Genomic DNA, 21,549 nt, shown 5'->3' with positions numbered 1-21,549 from the left:
TCTAAGGCACCCTTTCATCCATCACTCTCCCTAAACCTTTTCCCATTAGTTTGCTTGAGATGAATACTTGCCTCTGTGTGTTTGTCAACTAGTGGCTAACTTTTCAATCTGTTAGGTGAAAATTAAAGTAGAAACAAGAAATGACCATAAACATAATGGGAAATGGCATATATACAGCCCCATTAATTGGAGCTTAATTGAAAGGACTTATACTATCACACAAAATGATTTCATCATGAAACATGCAATGTTAATGGGCTAGAGCTCTATAGTTTCACTTATGAACACCGTGGAAGTCTATAACTTAAAACAAGTCTACAAAGCGATATAGCTCAGGTGATTAAGAGTCAAAAAAAATCATATACATTAAGAGCAAGGGGCTCGTATGATAATCAGATGCATAATTCTTTTTGTGATAATCAGATGCATTATAATTCTTGAATCTGGTATACAAATCCCATAAAAAATCAAATCAAATAATCTCACACAAGTAAATAGCAAGATCATTTATCATTGGGTTTGCCCTATTTTCTGTTTTCTTTTTCTTTTTCTTTTTGTTATAGACCAAAAGTCATTGCATCTTTGCCGCGGGGTCAAGGGTGTGGATATTGTTGGTCCATGAGTCATGGCCCTCCATGTACATGAGAAGTGCCACTGAGAGAACAAAAGAAGCTTTTGTTTTGCCTAAGCATCATCATAAAGATCATTTGGTACCACCTAAAGCAGAGAAATGGCCTGACATTCTCTCTTTCTCATTTCACAAGCAACAGCCCAGTTATAGCAAAACAAACGGAAAGTTCATAGTGACTTTGGCCCTTAGCCTTAAAGAGCTTCTAGTATAAATAGCAACAATGCCTGCTCTTAAATCCTCAAACCAGTTATAGAGAAAAACAGTATAAACCCACAAATCAAAGAAGCCATGAAGAACCAAATCCAAATCCTCTTGTTTCTTTCACTTTCATTTCTCCTAATTGTCCCCATTTTCGCACAACAATTTGCATGTGACAAGAAAGACTCAACAACTAGCAAATTTGCCTTTTGCAACAGAACCTTGTCTTATGAGAACAGAGCCAAGGACCTTGTGTCACGCCTTACTCTCCAAGAAAAGGTGCAACAGCTAGTAGATAATAGCGCAGGCATAGCTCGGCTAGGCGTGCCTGCCTATAAGTGGTGGTCCGAGGCACTTCATGGTGTGTCTGATGTTGGCCCGGGCACAAAGTTTAATGGCACTGTGCCTGGTGCCACTAGTTTCCCAGCAGTGATTCTATCTGCTGCAAGTTTTAATTCATCATTGTGGTTAAAGATGGGGCAGGTTGTGTCAACTGAGGCTAGAGCCATGTACAATGTTGGTCTAGCTGGGTTGACATATTGGAGCCCGAATGTTAATGTGTTCCGTGACCCTAGATGGGGCCGCGGACAAGAAACACCCGGGGAGGACCCGCTGGTGGTGTCGAATTATGGAGTGAATTATGTCAGGGGTCTGCAAGAAGTGAGTGAAGGAATAAAGGCCGGTGATGATAGGCTAAAGGTCTCAAGTTGTTGCAAGCATTACACTGCTTATGATGTGGATAACTGGAAAGGCGTCGATCGATTTCACTTTGATGCACAGGTATATACACCCTGCTAGCTGGTCTCTTTTTTGATAGATTTATTTGGTCTTACAGTGACATCTTGATTCAATATTAGGAAAAGTTCGGAGGAACTTTAGTAAATAAGGGAAACTTGTTCTTCTGTGGATTGACATTCCCACAACAAAAGAAAGAAAGAAAAAAAGATGGGATAATCATATTACATTATTTTCCTTAATTATTGATTTTCAAGAAGAATAAATTATATTTATATTCATAAGGAGATCTATCTCTTTTAAAATGCCAGGAGTTTTTGTTATAACTATTTGCTTGAGTCAATACTCAATGCAGATAAAAAAAAGCATTAACCATATTTATGTTCATAATTCATCTTTCTTAAGATACAAGAAATTTAGGGTACAAATGACCATGTTCTTGCTGCTGGAGTGAATGGCAGGTGACAAAGCAGGACCTGGAGGATACATATCAGCCACCCTTCAAAAGTTGTGTAGAGGAGGGCCATGTCAGCAGTGTGATGTGTTCATACAATAGGGTCAATGGGATTCCCACCTGCGCTGACCCGAACCTCCTCCAAGGGGTAATCAGAGGTCAATGGGGTCTTGATGGGTAATTTTCTTGCCTCTCAAGCTTTAGAGGTGTAATTTAATCTTAGCTTATGCAAATTTGGTCCTAAATTTTCAATTTCATTAACAATAACTGGTTTTTATCCCCTAATGATCCTTGTGCCTGACTGACTGTTCTTTCCTCTTTTTCTTTTGTGTGTGTGTGCGCGCGCGCTCATATGAGCAGATATATTGTTTCAGATTGCGACTCGATCGAGGTATATTATGATGCCATCCATTATACTCCAACACCTGAGGATGCTGTAGCCCTTGCCTTGAAAGCAGGTACTGGAATTGCAGCCAAAAAGTTGTGAGCATTTTGTGAGAAATCAAAAGTACCTCAACAAGAGGCTTATAATTGATCTTACATCATGTGTTACAATGTGATCATGCAGGTCTAAACCTGAATTGTGGGAACTTTTTAGGACAGTACACAGAGAATGCGGTTAACTCGAAAAAAGTGGATCTATCTGTGGTAGATCAATCCTTGATATACAACTACATAGTATTGATGAGGCTTGGATTCTTTGATGGTGACCCTAAATTGCTCCAGTTTGGAAAACTTGGTCCGTCTGATGTGTGCAGCAACGATCACAAGAATTTGGCACTTGATGCTGCTAAGCAAGGCATAGTTTTGCTAGACAACAAGGGAGCTCTTCCTTTGTCCTCCAAAAAAATCAAGAACTTGGCTATTGTTGGACCTAATGCAAATGCCACTGATGTTATGATAAGCAACTATCATGGCATACCATGTAGCTATACTAGCCCTTTACAAGGGCTACAGAAGTATGTCTCTGCCTTGAAATATGAGCCCGGATGTAACGGTGTGAAGTGTGCTAACGAGAGCCTTATTGGGGCAGCGGCTCTGGCCACTGCCACAGCTGATGCAGTAGTGGTGGTAGTAGGACTGGATCAGTCCATTGAAGCAGAGGGGCTAGACAGAGAGACCTTGACATTACCAGGGTTTCAAGAAAAGCTTGTAAACCAAGTTGTTAACGCAACAGAAGGAACAGTCATTTTGGTCATTATGTCAGCTGGCCCAATTGATGTTTCTTTTGCCAAAAATGTGACAAAGATAGGAGGGATAATTTGGGTAGGATATCCAGGTCAAGCTGGAGGAGATGCCATAGCTCAAGTCATATTTGGAGACTACAATCCAGGTTAATTTTGACCCTCTTTAATCTCTAAAGTGCTTCAATATGAGATTAGGCTCAAATAATGGTAAAATTTGTCTCAGGGTTATCGATTTGTTTAACTGATCATATGTGGTAATTTCTTTTTTCTTTTTTACCACAATGTGTAGCTGGAAGATCACCTTTTACATGGTACCCTAAGGAGTACGCAGACCAAGTGCAAATGACAGACATGAACATGAGAGCCAACACAAGCAGAAACTTCCCTGGAAGAACATACAGATTCTACAATGGAAAAACCATCTATGAGTTTGGTCATGGCCTAAGCTATTCAACATTCACCAAGTTCATAAAATCAGCACCTTCCACTGTGCGCATCCACTCAACTCCCATTTCCAGCCCACATGCTAGCCTTCTTGTTTCCAACTCCACCACTCAACTGATTTCGAATCCTGCTTCCAGAAGCCCTTTCATTGACATATCAAGAGTGCAGTGCCAGAAACTAAAATTTGACCTTGTTGTTGGTGTGAGGAACAACGGGCCAAGGGACGGAGGCCACGTGGTGCTAGTGTTCTGGAAACCACCAAGCTCGGGGACGTTGGTTGGAGCACCAAACCTGCAGCTGGTGGACTTTCAGAGGGTGGAGGTGAAGAATTGGCAGACAAAGCTTGTAACCATGAGGGTGGATGTGTGCAAGAGACTGAGCTTTGTGGATAGAGAAGGAAAGAGGACGTTGGCCACTGGGACCCACACAATTCTGGTTGGTTCTCCTAGTGAGTACCAAGTGAAGCACATTCTCAATTTTAGGCTGGCTAGGAAAGGAGAAGTGAGGGAGGCTTTTTAACTTTATAATTAACAACATCTAATTAGCTATTTACTTGCAGCTAGTAAATAAGCAAATAGCTCTGCAACAGTAAGAAACATATGATAGAGATTTATTATTTCAAGGGTGTAATGCAAATTTTATTGTAAAAGGATCTATAAAGTGAGGATACAAAAAAATAAGTAAATAAAAGGATTGGTGTTTTTCATCTCAGGATTTGAATTCTTCTGGAGTATGTATAACAAAAGTTGTCCTACCATGAAAAATATGCAAACCAATAATGTGGCATTCGGTGTGCATCTAAACTGAAGCAACACATGAGAAATTCATGCTTGACAGACAATCGTAGACGAACGTGGATCGCACAATGAGCCTCGCACTAATGAACAGTTCAATACAACATGCATGCGTGAACGATTAATGTTAGCTAAATTCCTTATAATTGTACATGTCATGTTCGCCGTTATCTAATAGATAAACATATTTTAAAGTTGGCTGCACTCAAAAACATCTTGATTACTTTGTTTCAAGTTTCAACTACCCTTCAACCAGCTCACTTTTTGGCCAAGCTTCTTGTTTGAGACCAATTCAGCATAATTCAATTCACATTAAATGCTTGATAGTTATGTATATCAATCAAATTAAGCTACCTTTGACTTTAATTAAGGTCTTGGGTCCCAGATTTGGGAGTTTTGGAAAGTACAGGGAAACTCCCTCTCTACCTGTATATTTCATGCACATTCATGAAAGAAAACCGATGAGCAAAAGGGTCCCCATTATGCATTACAAAACCAATAAACAAATCACACTTGTGAAAACTACAAAGCATCTCTCTATGAATTGAAGCATTTAAAATACAAAAAGTTGTAAGCACTATACTTAATTGCAATAAACGGTGGGCAAAGCCCACCATTTCCATTCATTGCTATTAAGTCCCAAAGAAAGATGAACCAATTTGTGTTATAAAAGTCAAAGAAAATAAAAAAAAATGGGACTAAGACCCCCTAAGTCGTCAAAGAGGTCTTGGTATGCCCTGGTTCAAAAATGGGATTAATCTCCCTTTCCCGTAAATCTTTTTTCATGAAAAATAAAAAATTCAAAGAAAACACAAACAAACAAACCAAATGAGTTTTGAGTTGTTTAATTTTGTTCAAACTACATTCAAGCACGAGTTCATAGTGCCAAAAGTTGCCAAGCCCCCAATACCAAGTCAAGAAAATAATACTAGGTCAAGCAAAATATATTTAAAATTCCCTTCTTTAGGTAGTGGGATTTATCTGTTCAATCCTTTTCGATCCAATCCATTTGATTTTTACGCGTATGGCCGCCTAACCCTACTGGATTTGTTTGGATTACGCCATTGTAGCTAAGCTAGCTATGCCAACATATGCATCACTCAGTCAAAAAGCACAAAGCCATCACAATCCCGCCAATTGTCCCACGACACGCTATTGCAAAAGTCAAACATGAAGACCCTACATTTCAGAGAAAACCCAGATTGAAATTACCCTCAAGTCCCCAACCAAAGCACACTATTTTCCCAAAGTCAAATGGCACGACCGTCATTTCACATATATTACCTGCCTTACTTGCACCGTTTTCCTTCACGTTGCGCCTCCCAGCAAGGTAGTATATAAGTCTTTGCTTCTCCAGGACATTATATCAAGATTCAAAAGCACCAGAGCTAGATCAATTATTATTAACACCAAGACAAGAAGAAGAGAAAGAAGAGGCAAAACCGAGCAAACAGAATGGAAGGCTTAATTCCATTTCTTTTTCATGCCCTGAAGAAGCAAAGGCCACAACACAGGTATAGGTCCTTTTCTCAGAGCAACTCCTCCAACCGCAGCTACCATCTCCTTATGAGCGGCCAGGATTCATTAGAGGGCTCCTCTCATCGCCGGACACGATCCGAATTTCAGCCTCCTGTTAGCACTGCTGGCTTCTTTGAGCAGCGGGAAGAAGGTGGTGTTTCTGCTGCTCCTTCAGTGCTCATTGGATCATCAAAGATGAGTTCCTATCCTTACCAGGTCTCTAATGTGGGTATGGCTAAAAGGAAATGAAAGATTCAATCCGAATAATATTTCATTGATTTTTTGTTTTTCCTTTTGGTATTAGAACGAAGTGTTCAATGCTTGTAGTTCAGTTCTTGTAAAAGTTTAATGTTAATTGAGCAGTGGAAATGTATTTTAATTGTTAATAATGTTGGTGAGGTTGAAAGTTTGAAAGCAGACGTTGGTCAACTGTAGATTCTGAGATTGATTGTCTTGTGTGCTTGTTTTTATTTTATACAATTGATGTAACAAAGGATCCAGCAGGAGCCACGTTATAGTGTATATATTTTTTTAATTTTTTTTAAACAATAAAAATATCTTATAAAATTATTTTTGGAATAATTGATCAGCTACGACAAAATTACCTACGTATTTACAATGAGTTAGCCACTATTAAGAATTGAATACATCACAAAAATATATCGTCCTCGTATTTATATGAGTTAAACTTGAATCATGTTTCAAATATACCGTGGTCGTATTTACGTGAGTTGAACTTGAATCATGTTCCAACTAAATCGAGATGAAATAGACCGAAGACTAGCCAGTTGTATATGTGGTGTACTTATAGTTACCCAAAGAAACCCCGGTATCTTATTATAAACAAAGGGTAAAAACGTCATTACAGGTATATGACCTGCCAGCGAAGACAAGTTGTAGATAAGTCTGTCCTTCTTAAGGACATTGTGACACATAAATTTCAAAGAGGAGCAGAGCTCCAATAATTTTTTGTGGTCAGCAACAAGAAGACAAGAAGAAATAAGAGGCAAACTGAGCGATGGATCTAGGCAGGCACAAAATGGAAGGCTTAATTCCATATATTTATCACGCCATCAAGAAGCAAAGACCTCAGCGCAGGCACCGGTCATCCTTTACTGAGAGCATCTCCACCCATGCTAACTACCATCGCTTGATGAGTGGCCATGATGTCTTAGAGGCCTCATCTCTTCGTCGAACACCGCCGGAAGTTATTCGTTCGCGTAGCTTCGAGGAAGAAGGTGGTGCTTCTGCTGCTCCTCCAGGCCGCATTGGATCATCAAAGTGTTCAAAAGTGGAGCTTCCTTCATAATGACGCGGTTCATTTCTTGTAAGAGTTTTATGTTCAATATCAATGATAGTGTATTTTGATTCTTAATGTCGGTGAAATTGAAACTTTGAGAGATGATTAAAGCAGTGAATTAGATTTGGGATGATTTGAAATTTGAATGTCATAATGTTTGTTTGTGTGCTCCTACAATTGCAAACCAAGCACCAAGTAACAACCATGCCAAAATGGCATTGGATTTTTCTGTCAGAGTTGTCAATATTATAATGCAATGTCATTATCCCACCTAAACTAAAATGGACAGATTTGGACCAATTAGTTGCAAAACAAAAGAAAGGAAACAACTAGAATGGGGTTGCTCGGGACTTAAAAACAAACAATATCCGGGGTTTAATATCCCACCTACCTATAGACAAATTAAAACCTTGTAAGAGGTTATTAGGGTTTCGAATCCAAGATCGAGATCCAAAGGTTTGAAGGGGTCTGAGGTTTGAGTTTGATCTCATGTTAATGAAACATTGCATATGTTAGTATGATTTAGCACGAAAATAATCTTATTCAATTTAATCAATGTTGTTCCACTTCTCGTAAGAGTTTTATTTGTATTGTTTTGGCTTGGTTTCAAGTTTTATCTTTTTTTTTATTGTTCTAAGTTTGCAATGTTAGTTGAGATCATATCTTAGTAGTTTCTTGATCCTGCAAGATTGTTACTGGAGACACACCAAATTGTCTTCATTTTGATGTTAGATTTCTCCGGACTTCATTATTGCAATGGTCCTTTATGTCTAATTTCTATTGACCCTTCATGGCTAATGACTTTTTTTTGACTCAATTATGAATGCAATTCTAGAATTTATTTATTTATTTATTTAAAGTAAGGATCCAATTGATCCAATCTAGCATGCCAAACAAAACATTAGCATTCATCATGATATTAGTAATCACTCGTTAATACATAAACTTTCAAAGGAGAATGCTAGCTGAGTTCCCGTCTACCCTTATGCTCTTATTCATTTTTCTTTTCATTTTGCAATGTTAAACGATCGAAATGGTTTAAAGTGTAGTTTAGATGAGAGATTTTTCGTGCCTCAAAAGACATTACATGATGAACAAATGATAAAGAATGTACAAAAAGGGAAGATAGCTAGCATTTCTTATTTTTATTATTATACACATACCTTCATCCACTATGTAGTATTATGGTCAAACACATCACTTTTAGAGGCCTTGTCAAATATATACATATTTTGGAAGATAACATATGACAATATATAATTCTTTTCTTATTGTGAACTAAAATTCCAACAGGAATAAACCATTTTCTAAATTTCTAAGTGAATGTTATATGTAAAAAGAGTTCAAATTCTTTGTTTATTATGTTTTACGTTTTTGTGTGCTTTGATATTATCATTTTTTTAAAATATAAATATAAGCGATAATCTAAATTATTTTAAATTAATATTATATAAGTAAAAGTTGTACGCACGACGTCGTTTCGAAGTTCTTCAAACGCTTTTCCATGCACGATTTCACAACAGAGCCATAAGCCACACTTCGTCTCCGCCGCTGCAACACCCAGCCAACGCTCAAAATTATGCAAAGTGGAAAAAATACGATGTCGTTTCGATCAATCTTCGACGCGGGAGAGCTGAAATCAGAACTGGAAAAGTCCGGGGTCAAGCCCAGCTTCATCCCCTACATATGGAAGCAGGTGATCCAAAACCCCGACGCCCAATTGGACCAAATTCCGTCTTTACCCTCCGCCGCGTACCCTCTTCTAACCTCAAAGTTCAAAACCCTAACCTCCTGTGTCCACTCGGCCATGGATTCCTCAGACCAACTCACCACCAAGCTCCTTATAAAGCTACAGGTATGCGATTTTCTCCTTTCGCACACAACCCATTTGATAAAATGCTTAAATGAGAGAGACTTACGCATTGTTTGTTGTTTTTTTTTATTAGAATGGGGCTCTTGTGGAGGCTGTGATTATGAGGTACGATACCCGCTTGGGAAAGTACAATGGGAAGCCCCGCCCTGGTGGAATGAGGTCCACCTTGTGCGTATCATCTCAGGTATTGAGTTTTGAAATTTTGGTTTTTGTTAAAAATGCTTGCTTTTGAATGTTTCTGTTGATGTTAATAGGTTGGTTGCAAAATGGGTTGCACATTCTGTGCCACTGGGAGTATGGGGTTTAAGAGCAATCTGACCTCGGGGGAGATTGTGGAGCAACTGGTTCATGCTTCTCGTATTTCGCCTATACGCAATGTTGTTTTCATGGTAATTTTTTATATCTTTACTGGCTTACTTGTTTGTTTCCATTGGAATGATATGTTATGTATGTGGAAGAAATAAGTGATCTTTTCAAAACTTTGGTTCTTTTGTCAGGGAATGGGGGAACCATTGAATAACTATGGTGCCTTAGTGGAAGCGATTCATGTCATGACTGGACCACCATTTCATTTGTCGCCAAAGAAAATTACTGTGTCCACGGTACGCATTGCAAACTGCTATTATGCATAAGATTGCATAAGATTCTTTATGCTTTTTTTTTTCTTTTTCTAATCAGTTTTCAAAGAGTTCATAAGAAAATTCCCCCCTCCTCTCTGAAATGCGTGAAGTTAAGGTTTCATGCAATTAAGTTCTTTAGAAAGCTGCTTTGTGTTTGGCTACTTGATTTTCCATTCAAGGGACTCTTTCATGAGGGAACCTTATTTTGAGAAGTGAGATTAACTATAGACTAAGACACTGATGATAAGCCCAGTTAATCTCAACTTTTGGTTAAAGTTATATCATATTTCTTTTGGTTCTGTCCATGAAATGTATTCCCACCATTATTACAGTTGTCTTGGAAGTCACTAACTGAACTTAGACCATTCTATTGTTCTAGGCCTTTGGATATGATGGACTTAATAAATTTCTCATACCATTCTATATGCTTCTATAATCAAGGTTTTGTAATTTTTTTTTTCTTTTTGTTAGTTCATGATATTTTGTCTACAGTTTGTGGACCAATAACATACAGGCTTCTTAGAGTAGGGCAGAATGTGTAAAGCATTTCCCTTTAACTGAAGATATGTTTACATAATTTGTTTTTTCTATGATGGCCTGAATTGGGGACCTCCATGGATGAAACTTAAGATGCAACCCTTCCCTGCCACTTTTCCTTTTATATGGCAGATGGAAAGTAACTACGTAGTACAAAGCTCTCCTAAGTCTTCAGTTGCATGGAAATGAATCATAGTTGCAGTAGTCTTATGAAATAGTTCTCAAGTGCTAGAAACGTTTGGCTTACTGGTCTATCAGTTGTGCATCTAATCTTCTGTAGGTTGGCATTATTCATGCTATCAAAAAGCTTCATATTGACCTTCCAGGACTGAATTTAGCAGTTTCACTGCATGCACCTGTACAAGAAATTCGTTGTCAGATAATGCCTGCAGCTCGAGCTTTTCCTTTAGTAAAGCTTATGGATACACTACAAGAATATCAAAAGAACACGTAAAATTTTGTTACACCTCATGCTTTTAGTAAATTATTTTAGCTTTTGTGTCTTTACAACTACACTTTGACTGTCATTTTCCTAGAGAATCTCACTGTTGCCCTTAATCTTCAGTCAGCAAAAAATCTTCATTGAGTACATAATGCTTGATGGAGTGAATGATGAAGAGCAAAATGCACACCAGCTCGGGAAATTGCTAGAGACATTTCAAGTGGTGTGTTTTTATCTCTGAACTGGCAGCATTTGATGAATTTCTATTTCCCTTTTTTGTGTGCTGTATCTTTGTGTATCATACCCCAATAAATAATTGGTGGATTTGTTGTTTCCGGTCACACAGGTGGTTAATCTAATACCCTTTAATCCAATTGGTGATCTGAGTAAGTTCAGCACCAGTAACGAAGAGAAAGTATCGAGTTTCCAGAAAATCTTACGAGGTACTTATGGCATCCGAACAACAGTTCGTAAGGAAATGGGTCAGGACATAAGTGGAGCATGTGGGCAGTTGGTTGTGAACAAGAGGTCAATTGAGAACACAGTTCTCTTAACTGATATAGAAGATCTTCAGGTCAGATAGGTCTCTTCTTGCCCCAGGAGGTGTAATGCCAGTCAAAGTAATCAACACTGCTCTGGAGGACAATTTGTCTTCGTGTAATTTTGACAACTTTGTAATTCATTCTGTTATTTTTGTGGTTGCAGAAGCAAAATTTCTTTTGTAATTTCATCCTCTTAGTTTAAAATCTTCACTAGATACACCTAAAACTTTTTCTTTCAACTTTTTCCACTTATCTCCCCAAATGTGTGGGTTTTTGGGTGGTTGTAGATATTGACATGAACGTAAATGATACAGTTTTGATCAGTGCCTAAGAGTCAAAGATGAACGGCTGGATTTCAAGGATGAATTCCTCTCTGCTTTTCAAAAATACCAAACCAGCATGGCATGTCGTCATATGCACGTGACCACCCTGCTTCTCTCAGAACTAACACGTGTGGAGCATCTTGACTACTTCAGAAAAATGTTTCAACCACTGCAACGTCACACTCACTCACCCTAGCAGACCAATTCAACAATTTCAATTTAACTAAGAGAAAAAAAAAGGCTAGAAAAGAAATAAGCTTTTATAGAAACCCAGAGAGTTTTGTGCTGTTGGTTTTCAATTCACAAAAACAACAAATTGAGAAAAATGCAACAAGAAGCAAATCCCAGAACGTTAATGTTTGCCCTCTTGCTCACCATGCTCATCTCTTGCTTGGTTCACTCGAGCAACTTGGCCAACTCTCCATCACCTTCACCGGTGAGTTCATACCACACTTTGCACTGTAACTTTGCTCTTTAACCTTTTCTTTTTCTGGTGCAATGTGAAATATTGAATCCATGTTTCAATTTTGTTTATTTGTTTAGGCTGTTGCTGGGATGCCAATGCCGAATGAGCCGCCTCGACGGATTGTTAAAAAGGGAAGGAGAGGGTCGTTTCCGGCTACTTGCCATTTAAAGTGTAACCAGTGCGAGCCTTGCATGCCAGTTCAAGTATCAGTCCGAGCAATGGCATTGGAAGAGAACGAGTACTATCCACAGGTGTGGAAATGTTCCTGTGGTGATAACATATTTTCCCCTTAGGCTAAGATTTGTTGCAGCTGTAATTAGGCCTAAGATAGGTATTCTCCAAACTAATAGAAGAAAGTTTCATGCAAGCCTTGTTATGTACGAAAAATTCTTATACTCGGACATATGAATATGACATTTCTCACAATAATTGATCGGGTAACCAACATTCGACGAGTTTACTGTGAGAAACGCATTGTATATATCCGTTATATGTAAGAATCTTTCGTTATGTACGGATAATAAGTCAGTTTGCAGGCTTAGTACATTTAAGGTAATGAATATGTATGAATTGAGGTTAACTAAGAATTATGCAGTTCATGATGTATGCCACTAGGGGAAGACAGGGAAAAGACTGAAAGATCTCTCCCATGGTTCCCAGATGTTTGTGTAATGGGATTGAGACAGATTAAATATATAAATTAATCTTGAAAATATGTTGAAAAAGTTGGTCCAAGTGTTAACATGGACACAGACAGGCCTGCGCCTGTCCAACGCAAAGAGAGAGCCTAAAGCAAAATTTAAAAACAAGATACAGGACAGGGTGGCAAATATATCTTCCTACGTTCTCTCTACTTCCTTCCATGGAAGGGTCAGAATGGCTTGACTTTATTGTCTCAAGCTCAACTGCCGTTTCTTCAGCATTTTAAGAATCCACTAAATCTTCTTAGGTCGAATATATAAACTTTAATGAATGAAAAGCGACTGATAAATAATAATAAGCGGAAGATATCTTTATTGTATTACTAGTAAATAAAGTATACAACAATTCTTGTACCCAAAAAAAATGGTTAATTCTCCTAAAATGTAGAAATAAGACCCCATTTAACTTAACAATCAAGTGCTCATTTCCACCGTCAATCATAGTCGCAGCAGTTCATTTCCTGCAGAAAGAAGAGTAATGTGTGAGAAGTACTCCCAACATTTAAAGGTAGTATTTTGGCAAGCACTATTGGGGAATATACATGATTTTCTTTTTATAACCGCAAGACAGTTAAAACTGTCAGCAAAAAGAAAGTAGCACGAGTATTACCTCTGACATGCGACGATGCTTGCTCATTAATTGTGTTCTTGCCTTCTCCAGAAGAGAATTCCTCTGCACATAATGCAAATGTTAGTGCAAATGTCCCAGTTTGGTTAAGGATTGGACTACTTTTTGGAATTATATATTCATCCCAAAAAGTTTTTGCCCTATGGAGAAAACACTCCAAACGTAACAAAAGAAATAGAAGCATACCCAAACTCTCTCTTTCTTTTTATTTTCCTTCGTTAGTGTTTCAGCATTTCTTTCTTCGGGTAAAAAGAAACGGACAGTAATCTGTAAATTTAAGTTTAATGGGGATTAGAACAATAATGCCTCAAACTGACCACAATACATTTAAAAGATTAAAATATCAATAGACAATGAACTATGATGGTTGATATATCTTCAATAAAATTATGTGCTAAAAATATCCTGAGTTCAGCAACCACAATATAAAAAAGTAAAAACAGTCACCAATATGAAACAAAAAAAACAAAATGTGCTGCCCATATTCTACGTACATTGATATATTTGACAAACTTCAAATTCAACTTTAAGATTTATCTAAGACGATGCAAAAATCAAACTAGAGAAATAAAGAGAGATTACCAACCTTATCAGTGGTAGATACATAGAGTTCTGGACCTAAATTCTTTATTCTACGTGGATTGAATTCAAACAAATGTTGAAGTTTCTCATTTTCCTGTTCCAAAAAAATGTTACTCCTACTTAAAATAATAAGAATGCTGAGAAAATCAGTAAGATGGAAAACCAACCTTCATATGTATTTTGAATCCATCATTTAGAAAATTCTTCAAAAACTGCAACTGTTGATAAAATATTTTTCAAAACAGAAAAAAGAAGACAGTAATTAGAAAACTTTGCAAATCAATCAAACGTTGAAACTTATAAACAAATAATAATATGAAATATAAAACATGCGATTACCTGAATCATTTGATACCATGATGACAACTTTAGATCTTTTCCATTGATTGTTAAAGATGTTCCCAAACATTGAAAACTCTGATATATGAACAAATCACTCTTTAAGGTTTTTATCTCAATGTACTGGCAGAGGAAAAAAAGAAAACATGAAATTGACCGTTACCTCAAAATAATTCACAACTTCGCAGACTTTTTTTGTAATATTCTCACTTCTTGGAATATTCTCACTTCTAGTGTCCAAATAAAGACACTTTAATTTCTTTAAAATATTTTCTCTCAGTGATTGTTGCATATGTGAATAGTTGCTGTGATCCTTTGCTTCCTTCCAAAACTTATCAAGATTTCCAGTTTCAAATATTAAGGCCAGTGCTTCACAAGCTGCTACACGCACTAATTTATCACCATGCTCTAATAGGTTTGAGAAGGAGCAAACGGCCCTGTATCAATTTGCTCATATTAGAACAGTGAAATAACAACATAATTCAATCCATAAGGATCGTCAATGATTGATATGCATGACACATGATTCAAGTTATGGAGTAAAAGATTTCTGGAACAAAAAGGAGAGAGAAACAGATAGCATTTATCATCCATGTCCCTTATCGTAAAAAATAATAATAATAATTTAGAACTTCATTCAAAACTACTATTTAAATATTGCATGAATTTTTTTAGAAAATATTTTAGTTGATAAAAGATTACAATTGGAAAAAAAAAATAAATTATCTGATTATTTTGAGTTAACATTTTACCCATTCCAAGAGTTGTGGCTGAGTCTCCATCCCTCCATGCTTGTAAGAAGAAACAGCCAAGAATATATTGCAGCAACTAGAACCTCTGGCGAATGCTTTTTTGTGTTGACCTAAAAGTTTTAATAAAAAAAAAAAACCAACTTCAGCTCTTTATTCTAAAATTTGGTACCATTTGTAACAATTTATAACCTAAATGCTTGAGAAACTAAATAGGGACTGCTGAAGTGAAGTTAAAAAAAAATTGAAAGGTGCACATACGTCATTGACAGATTCAGGATGAATGAACTTCCAAATAATTTGCATGGCACTTTCAGTCTCCTCTGAGTTAGTTGAACCAAAAAAACCCACAATAGCCAAACAATTCAACATCTGCATAAAACCATTTTTAGTCTGAGATTCATACATCTTGGAGAAGTCCTATTAATAAAATTTAGGTGCGTATGAAGCGTATTAAACTACCTTTAATGTCGTGGTTCCAGATTTTAGACCCTCGGAAAGTACAGGAAGCAAAACTCTGTATACTTCAGAGAGTTTATCTTCACAACAAATGATTATGGCCAGCAAACCTAAAATCATGATAAAATGAGACCCATAAGCATTACAGACAAATGTGAAACCCACATAAATTTGCTATTTGACAGAGCTAGACAAACCTATAACATGTAGTGATAGCTGCTTCTCTTTAGAAGAACCTTTTTCCAGGGAATTTAATCCTCTGTATAGAAAGGTAGCAAAACTGCAAGAAAACAAAGGTGCTTGTTATACTTCCAACTTTCAAGCAATAAAACAAGAATAGTTATTTGTGAAAATAAAATAAAAATTTGCTTACTTCTCTTCCAGATAGTCATTCTCTAATCTGCAAGTTAACACTTCAGTTATTGAAGCCAGTGCCTCCTCTCGCTTGGATCCTCTTCATTAACAAAAACAAAGAAACCCATCAAAATTTGTTGCGAAGAAAATTCAACATAACAACCCTGAGAGTTACAGAAAGACAAGAAAAAAAAAACAAAATTCGAAAGGAAGAACCTTTTCTCATACAACATTTCTAGGTAATGGGAAAGTCGCTTTGGTTGCGATGGCCGAGGCACTTCTTCATAGCTCTCATCGTCACCAGCAGCAAGTACAGGTTTTCTACCAGCCGATCTACGTAACAAAATATCATTACTTTTTTGGCTACGCTTCCTGGAGCTTGAAGGATGAGCTTTGTCTCTTCTCGACATGTTCGATGAATCCTGTGAGAGAATTCAACTCTCGGAGTAAATTAGCAGGCAAAGTTTGGATTTTGTTTCCCTGAAACGGACGAATTCCTCAATTTAATTCGAATCAGGAAGCCCTAAATTCCAAATCCCAACTGGACCAAACCTCAATCCCTTCTTACACAAATACTAATAAATTCCCAAATCATATCGAAAACGAAGCTTGTTGTTTATATGGTGAATATATATAGGTTTGGTTTGTGTTTTCTAATCCTAGTCTGAAAGGGAATAATTGCAAGCATTCCGAGTTCAACAAGAAAAGAAATCAAAATTGCCAAGTGGACCCAAACAAGCCGTAAATGGTAAATCTTTTTGGCAGCTTCACCTCCTCTCTCGGTCATTTGGGCGGGAAGCACTGTGCTGCTGCACATCGCTTCAATTTTCAGGTTTTTGATTTGGGGGCGGCTTGGTGGTGTTCTATTAAGAACAGGTTTTCATATTTCAGAAAATACGATTATAAAAGTTCTAATTTTGAGTGAAAAATTGTTTCTAAAGCCTTTTCCAGAAAGTTTAAAATTTAAAAAAAAAACTAAAAATTGTTTCTAAATCCTTTTCCCAAAAATAATATATATATTATTAACAAAATTTACTCTTTTTGTTTTGTAAAATTGTTTCCTTTTTTTTTTTTTCTTTTTCCAGATGTTTCCTTTTCTTTGTTGGATTGTTAAAAAAAGGGTAAATTTAGGTTTTAGTCAAAAAAATTTCACTTTTAGAAAAAGAAAACTTTTCAAAAAGATTTTTCAAATTAAAGAAACAAAAAAATAAATAAGGGTTTTTGTCCAAAGTGTTTTTCCAACCCAGAAATTAACTTCCCAAAAACCCTATATATATTCACCCTATAAACAAGAAAGAAGCTTCGATTTCGATCTGATTTGGTAATTTAGTAGTTAGGTAAGAAGGGGATTGAGATTTGGTCCAGTTGGGAAATTAGGTTTTCAATAGAGGTTAGTTGTGTTACTTATAGGACTTGGAAGCCATTACCCAATCCATAATATCAAGGCCGGTCCTAAGATTTTTAAGGCCCATGTCAACGTCGTGTATGTATGTATAGCTCCACACAAGAAAGATCGTTTTAGTTTTATTTGCATGTGTTGTATAGAACCTTTTATAACCATAGAAAAAAGTTTAGGACTCGACAAAGTGTCATTTAATTTTTGTCTATAAGAAATGATTGAAGATCATATGTATATATAGCTCCACACACAAGAAAATTCATTTGAATTTATTTGCGCTTGTGTGTAGAATATTAAAAAATATAACTTTTTTCAAGAGCAGATACCACAGTGATGGCCTCCCCCTTCCCCCTACTTGATACTCAGGTTCGAAACTCCAAGGGTTTCTTTCTCTTAGAGCATCCACAATGTGTATATGTATGTTAAATATACACTGAGTCATTGGAATCGTCTCCAATGGAAGAGATGTAAATATTGTAAATATACATCACCACCATGAGGATGTAAAATAAAATGTATATTTACATCTATTTTTACATCCCTTGCAGGAGGACCCACCCGAGAAAAGAAAAGAAAAATAAAGAAAAGTCAGATAAAAGGTTGAGACTTACTACACTTCAATTTACACCCTATTAGAGCAAAAACATATTTACACCGAAAGTGTAAATGGGAATAAAAGTTTTACACTGAATTTACACCCTCATTGTAAATGCATCACTAGTGAGGGTGCATAGCACATTTACACCTCATTTGACCGGAATCAACTGCAATGGAAGGGTGTTATACTGCTGCAAATATAGCAAGCCACCGTAAGATGGAAAAATAGATGGAAGTTTACATCTTTTTACATCCAAGAAGCGGGCCCCAAGTCAAAGAAAGTAAGAGAGAGAGGAAAGAGAAACGCTACGATATTTCCTGACTTACTCGCTACTCATGCGCAAGTAGAATGCAACTCGCCACTTTTGTTTTTTTGAGTTGCAAGATTGATGCCAACACACTCAAAGTTGAGAGATTTTTTATATACAAATTTATAAATAAAGTGTATTTATAAAAAAATCCAAGTATTTAAACATAAAACACACCCAAAATCAACAATTGTATATTTTTTGGGTATGTTTATAAATGAGCTTCTGCATAATGTCAAAAAATTGACTTCTGCAAGGAAAGCCCAATGGCTCCAAATTCAATGGTGGAGATGGTTTTTCATTCAAAATGAAAGACCACCATTTTATACCCATCTATTTTGTCATAAAATCATATGTTCTCCAAATTTTAATTTTTTTAAGGTCTATTTGTTTGGAAAAATAAACCAAACTTAACACATAGAAAATTAAGTTTAAACAATTAAAACATTAAAAAAATAACAAGAAAATGAATTAATACAATTAAATCGAATATACATATTTGGACCTATTTAGATTAACGTCTTTTCTCATTGGAGCAAAAACAACATTTACACCCCAAGGAAATGTGAAGGGGATGTAAAAGAGGGTTTACAACCCTGAAAATACACCTCTCCATTGGTGATGCTCTCAATGTAACAATATATATAACTTGTATGACCATAGAAAAAATGTAAACTTCTGACAGAATGTCATTTATTTTTTGTATATAAGAAATGATTGAAGATAAAAAAAATAAAATTAAATTAAAGTACTAAAAAGAACCAGCCACTCACATAAAAATTGAAATTAAAAAGGATGCACATTACCTTACCACCACTATTGGAATCAACTTAAGATAATATTGATGTGTATATCTATCTATATAACTAGTTACCAAAATATGACCAAATAAAAAAATTTGGGGCCCACCCTTGAGCCGGGGCCTAGGGTGGTTACACTAACTTCCTTGACTCAGGGTCGGGCTGCATAATATTCCAAATGCAGTGCCTATAATTACATAAATTTGGGGGGTTTTTTTTTTTGTACAAATGAGAAAAGGAAAGAAAATATTTTTAAAAAGGTGATATTTAAGGACTAAATGAAACACATTTTCAAGTTCGTTTCTTCACTCCCAAGCAATAAAACAATATTTTTATTTTCTAATAAAATGGGTGATTTTGCTTCTTTTGCAGCAGTCGTGCTCTAATTTTGTGGTTAATCCCTTAATAAATGAGGCTAGTGCTTCTACATCTCGCATAACCTTTCATTGAGATAAATTTGATAATAAAAATCTTCCACAAGATGGAGGAGACACTAGCATCAATTATCACGGGATGAAGCACATAAATTCATATATAGGGTCAACGATCGAGGGTCACACATAAAACCACATATTTTGACACACTTTTTTAGTCATTGAATGATAAATAATCCAATGATTAGAAATGCATCTGTTATGATTTTATTTTAAAATACTATTTACTTTTTCAAAACAGTAATGCAAACCATGTACGAGATTCATCTCTCTTCTATACATCACCTGCTTTTCTCTCTCCTTCTTTCCCTACATTGAAAGTTTGAAACTCTACCGTCTTCTCCTCTCTCTCTCACCATTATACTTCTCCTACTTTGTTATCTTCTCCGCAAAATTCAGAAAAATATCAGAGTTTTTTTAAAAAAGCTTCTGAAATGTCAAAATGAGTTGCACAACAACTGACAAACTTGATTAACCCCAAAAAAAAAAATTTTAAAAAAACATTCAAGAAAAATGAAAGTGAGGATTTGAAGCCTTAAATTTTTACCAACAACATAGCTTGAAGCTTGAGCCTTTCAATTAGCACATGGAAATTTTTTATTTTTTATTAACTTATTTTGTTGGGTCAATTTGGGGCCACATAAATGTGACTGATAACTCAAAAGTGTTGCATGTTAATTTGATGCCACATAGCTAGTCATGTCCGTACATATGATTTTATCTTGTTTTTGGGTGGGCTAGTGATTACGTCAAAGTCGGACATCGACCAGTCCTTCATAAATGAAATCATAAACAAGCTAGTACATATGCATTACTTCAATTCTCAAAATTATAACTACATGTTCTTGAATGAATTATTCGTGAAATTAAACGAATTTTGGTATAATTTAATGATCTTTTTATTTTTTTTATAAGAAAAAAAGAACTACAACCGAAAACCACGCGGGCTCACAAGTACTACCAAGTCAAAATAAAACGGAACAAAACAGTTTAATGGAACAGCTTAATGATCTTTCTATGATTTGGGTTTATGTCAAAATCAAAGTAAAACTAAACAATTCACTACCAAAAGTAGCTGAAATTACAATTATAGGAAGAAACAATTAACTCATGAACCAAAACAAAATATAAACTATTGAACAAAATACATTCAAAGAAGACCACAAGCCCAACCTCGGCCTCTCTTGCCTCTGAATCTCTTGCCTTCCTCCTGCCTCTCCCTCTCTTGCATCTCTTGCTCCTGAGGTGGTTGCGGAATGGGGAACGTGGGTACCGGGGCCGGCGGCTTCGGCGGCACCCTTTGTCGAACGGGTGGGTCTACACTAAAACATTCACACATATTAATTACCAGATCTGTGAGAGTTCTTATCTCTAAGTGTGATTCGGTCCAAGCCTGCATGTACGGCACATTTACTAGACCACCAGCTCCAGCGTCGACATAAGGGTGAGGGAACTTGATTGACAATATCGCTTGGTCCTCGACCACCACGCGCACCTTCGGAGAGTCCCTAGGATAACCTAATGGAACCCATATTTTGATTGGGGTTTTGTAATGCTGGGCCTTATAAAAGATGGGAATGGTTCCCTTGATCACCAAAACGAGGGGTTCTCCTTTCTGAAACCTACCCCTCTTCGGAACTAATGAAGGCATGTGAAAGAGCAACTGGATAACATCGGTAAGTATTCTGTGCCTATCTTGTATAGGGTAATCAAGGCGGCCCTCACCTATTTCTATTAGAGTAATTGCATACAGAATGAGGTTTTGCTGAAGAGTCAAGTTTGGCATCGGAAGGAGAGAATGATAAAACCGTAATCCTGACGATTGATCCATGGGAAGAGCTGGCCGAAGGAGGAAGAGAAGGCTATTATGGTGATGAGAAGAATATAATGAAATAGTGAGAGATTTATGCCGTTGGAAGTTCTTGTTATGGTGATGAGTAAAATATAGTGAAAGGGTGACAAAGTGAAGTCGATTTATATAGATGTTGGGTGACTAAGATTCCTGAAGAGATTAGAGTTTTTTATTTTATTTTAATTTTTTGCCTTTCCTCTTTTGAAAAGTTTTATGCAATTAGTTAGGGTAACCTGTGGAAGTTTAGGAATTTATTTTTTTTGTACGTTATATATCTGATTTC

At 36.5% G+C, this 21,549-nt stretch overlaps 6 protein-coding genes across 7 annotated transcripts; 4 read left to right on the top strand and 2 right to left on the bottom strand.

Moving 5' to 3' along the window:
• The first annotated feature begins 864 nt into the window (after window positions 1-864).
• Window positions 865-4,360, top strand: LOC103335098 (Glycosyl hydrolase family protein). Its single transcript, XM_016795370.2, has 5 exons — window positions 865-1,609; window positions 2,026-2,195; window positions 2,379-2,476; window positions 2,587-3,351; window positions 3,495-4,360. Exons 1-5 carry the CDS (start codon window positions 920-922, stop codon window positions 4,166-4,168), a joined length of 2,397 nt encoding a protein of 798 aa, XP_016650856.2. The 5' UTR covers window positions 865-919; the 3' UTR covers window positions 4,169-4,360.
• A 1,431-nt stretch (window positions 4,361-5,791) lies between these two features.
• Window positions 5,792-6,403, top strand: LOC148916209 (beta-1,4-xylosidase). The gene has a single exon (XM_089054342.1). The coding sequence runs from the start codon at window positions 5,899-5,901 to the stop codon at window positions 6,208-6,210; it is 312 nt and encodes a 103-aa protein (XP_088910468.1). The 5' UTR covers window positions 5,792-5,898; the 3' UTR covers window positions 6,211-6,403.
• Window positions 6,404-8,739: 2,336 nt separating this feature from the next.
• On the top strand, window positions 8,740-11,598 carry LOC103335097 (Radical SAM superfamily protein). The gene is made up of 7 exons (XM_008238099.2): window positions 8,740-9,116; window positions 9,208-9,318; window positions 9,389-9,523; window positions 9,632-9,736; window positions 10,572-10,741; window positions 10,857-10,956; window positions 11,080-11,598. The coding sequence occupies exons 1-7, from the start codon at window positions 8,841-8,843 to the stop codon at window positions 11,314-11,316; spliced, it is 1,134 nt and encodes a 377-aa protein (XP_008236321.2). The 5' UTR covers window positions 8,740-8,840; the 3' UTR covers window positions 11,317-11,598.
• Window positions 11,599-11,923: 325 nt separating this feature from the next.
• On the top strand, window positions 11,924-12,357 carry LOC148916208 (EPIDERMAL PATTERNING FACTOR-like protein 4). Its single transcript, XM_089055076.1, has 2 exons — window positions 11,924-12,034; window positions 12,142-12,357. The coding sequence occupies exons 1-2, from the start codon at window positions 11,924-11,926 to the stop codon at window positions 12,355-12,357; spliced, it is 327 nt and encodes a 108-aa protein (XP_088911202.1).
• Window positions 12,358-13,051: 694 nt separating this feature from the next.
• LOC103335095 (uncharacterized) lies at window positions 13,052-16,768 on the bottom strand. Of its 2 annotated transcripts, XM_089054341.1 has the most exons (14): window positions 16,648-16,768; window positions 16,093-16,356; window positions 15,896-15,976; window positions 15,720-15,802; window positions 15,526-15,632; window positions 15,325-15,435; window positions 15,067-15,176; window positions 14,478-14,751; window positions 14,315-14,392; window positions 14,143-14,193; window positions 13,980-14,069; window positions 13,580-13,660; window positions 13,376-13,438; window positions 13,052-13,226 (listed from the first exon to the last, which is right to left on the bottom strand). In XM_089054341.1, exons 2-14 carry the CDS (start codon window positions 16,284-16,286, stop codon window positions 13,200-13,202), a joined length of 1,350 nt encoding a protein of 449 aa, XP_088910467.1. In that variant the 5' UTR covers window positions 16,287-16,356; window positions 16,648-16,768; the 3' UTR covers window positions 13,052-13,199. The 2 variants fall into 2 exon arrangements, with proteins under 2 accessions (XP_088910467.1, XP_008236320.2); XM_008238098.3 differs by having other exon boundaries at window positions 16,093-16,763.
• Window positions 16,769-20,564: 3,796 nt separating this feature from the next.
• Window positions 20,565-21,200, bottom strand: LOC103335132 (protein ELC-like). Its single transcript, XM_008238134.2, has one exon. It carries the CDS (start codon window positions 21,198-21,200, stop codon window positions 20,565-20,567), a length of 636 nt encoding a protein of 211 aa, XP_008236356.2.
• Between the last annotated feature and the right edge of the window lie 349 nt (window positions 21,201-21,549).

Source organism: Prunus mume, linkage group LG6 (genome assembly GCF_029339155.1).
Source record: "Prunus mume cultivar Tortuosa linkage group LG6, ASM2933915v1, whole genome shotgun sequence".
Taxonomy (NCBI): domain Eukaryota; kingdom Viridiplantae; phylum Streptophyta; class Magnoliopsida; order Rosales; family Rosaceae; genus Prunus; species Prunus mume.
Note: the sequence above shows the minus strand (reverse complement) of the source record. Positions and strands in the feature narration are given on the sequence as shown.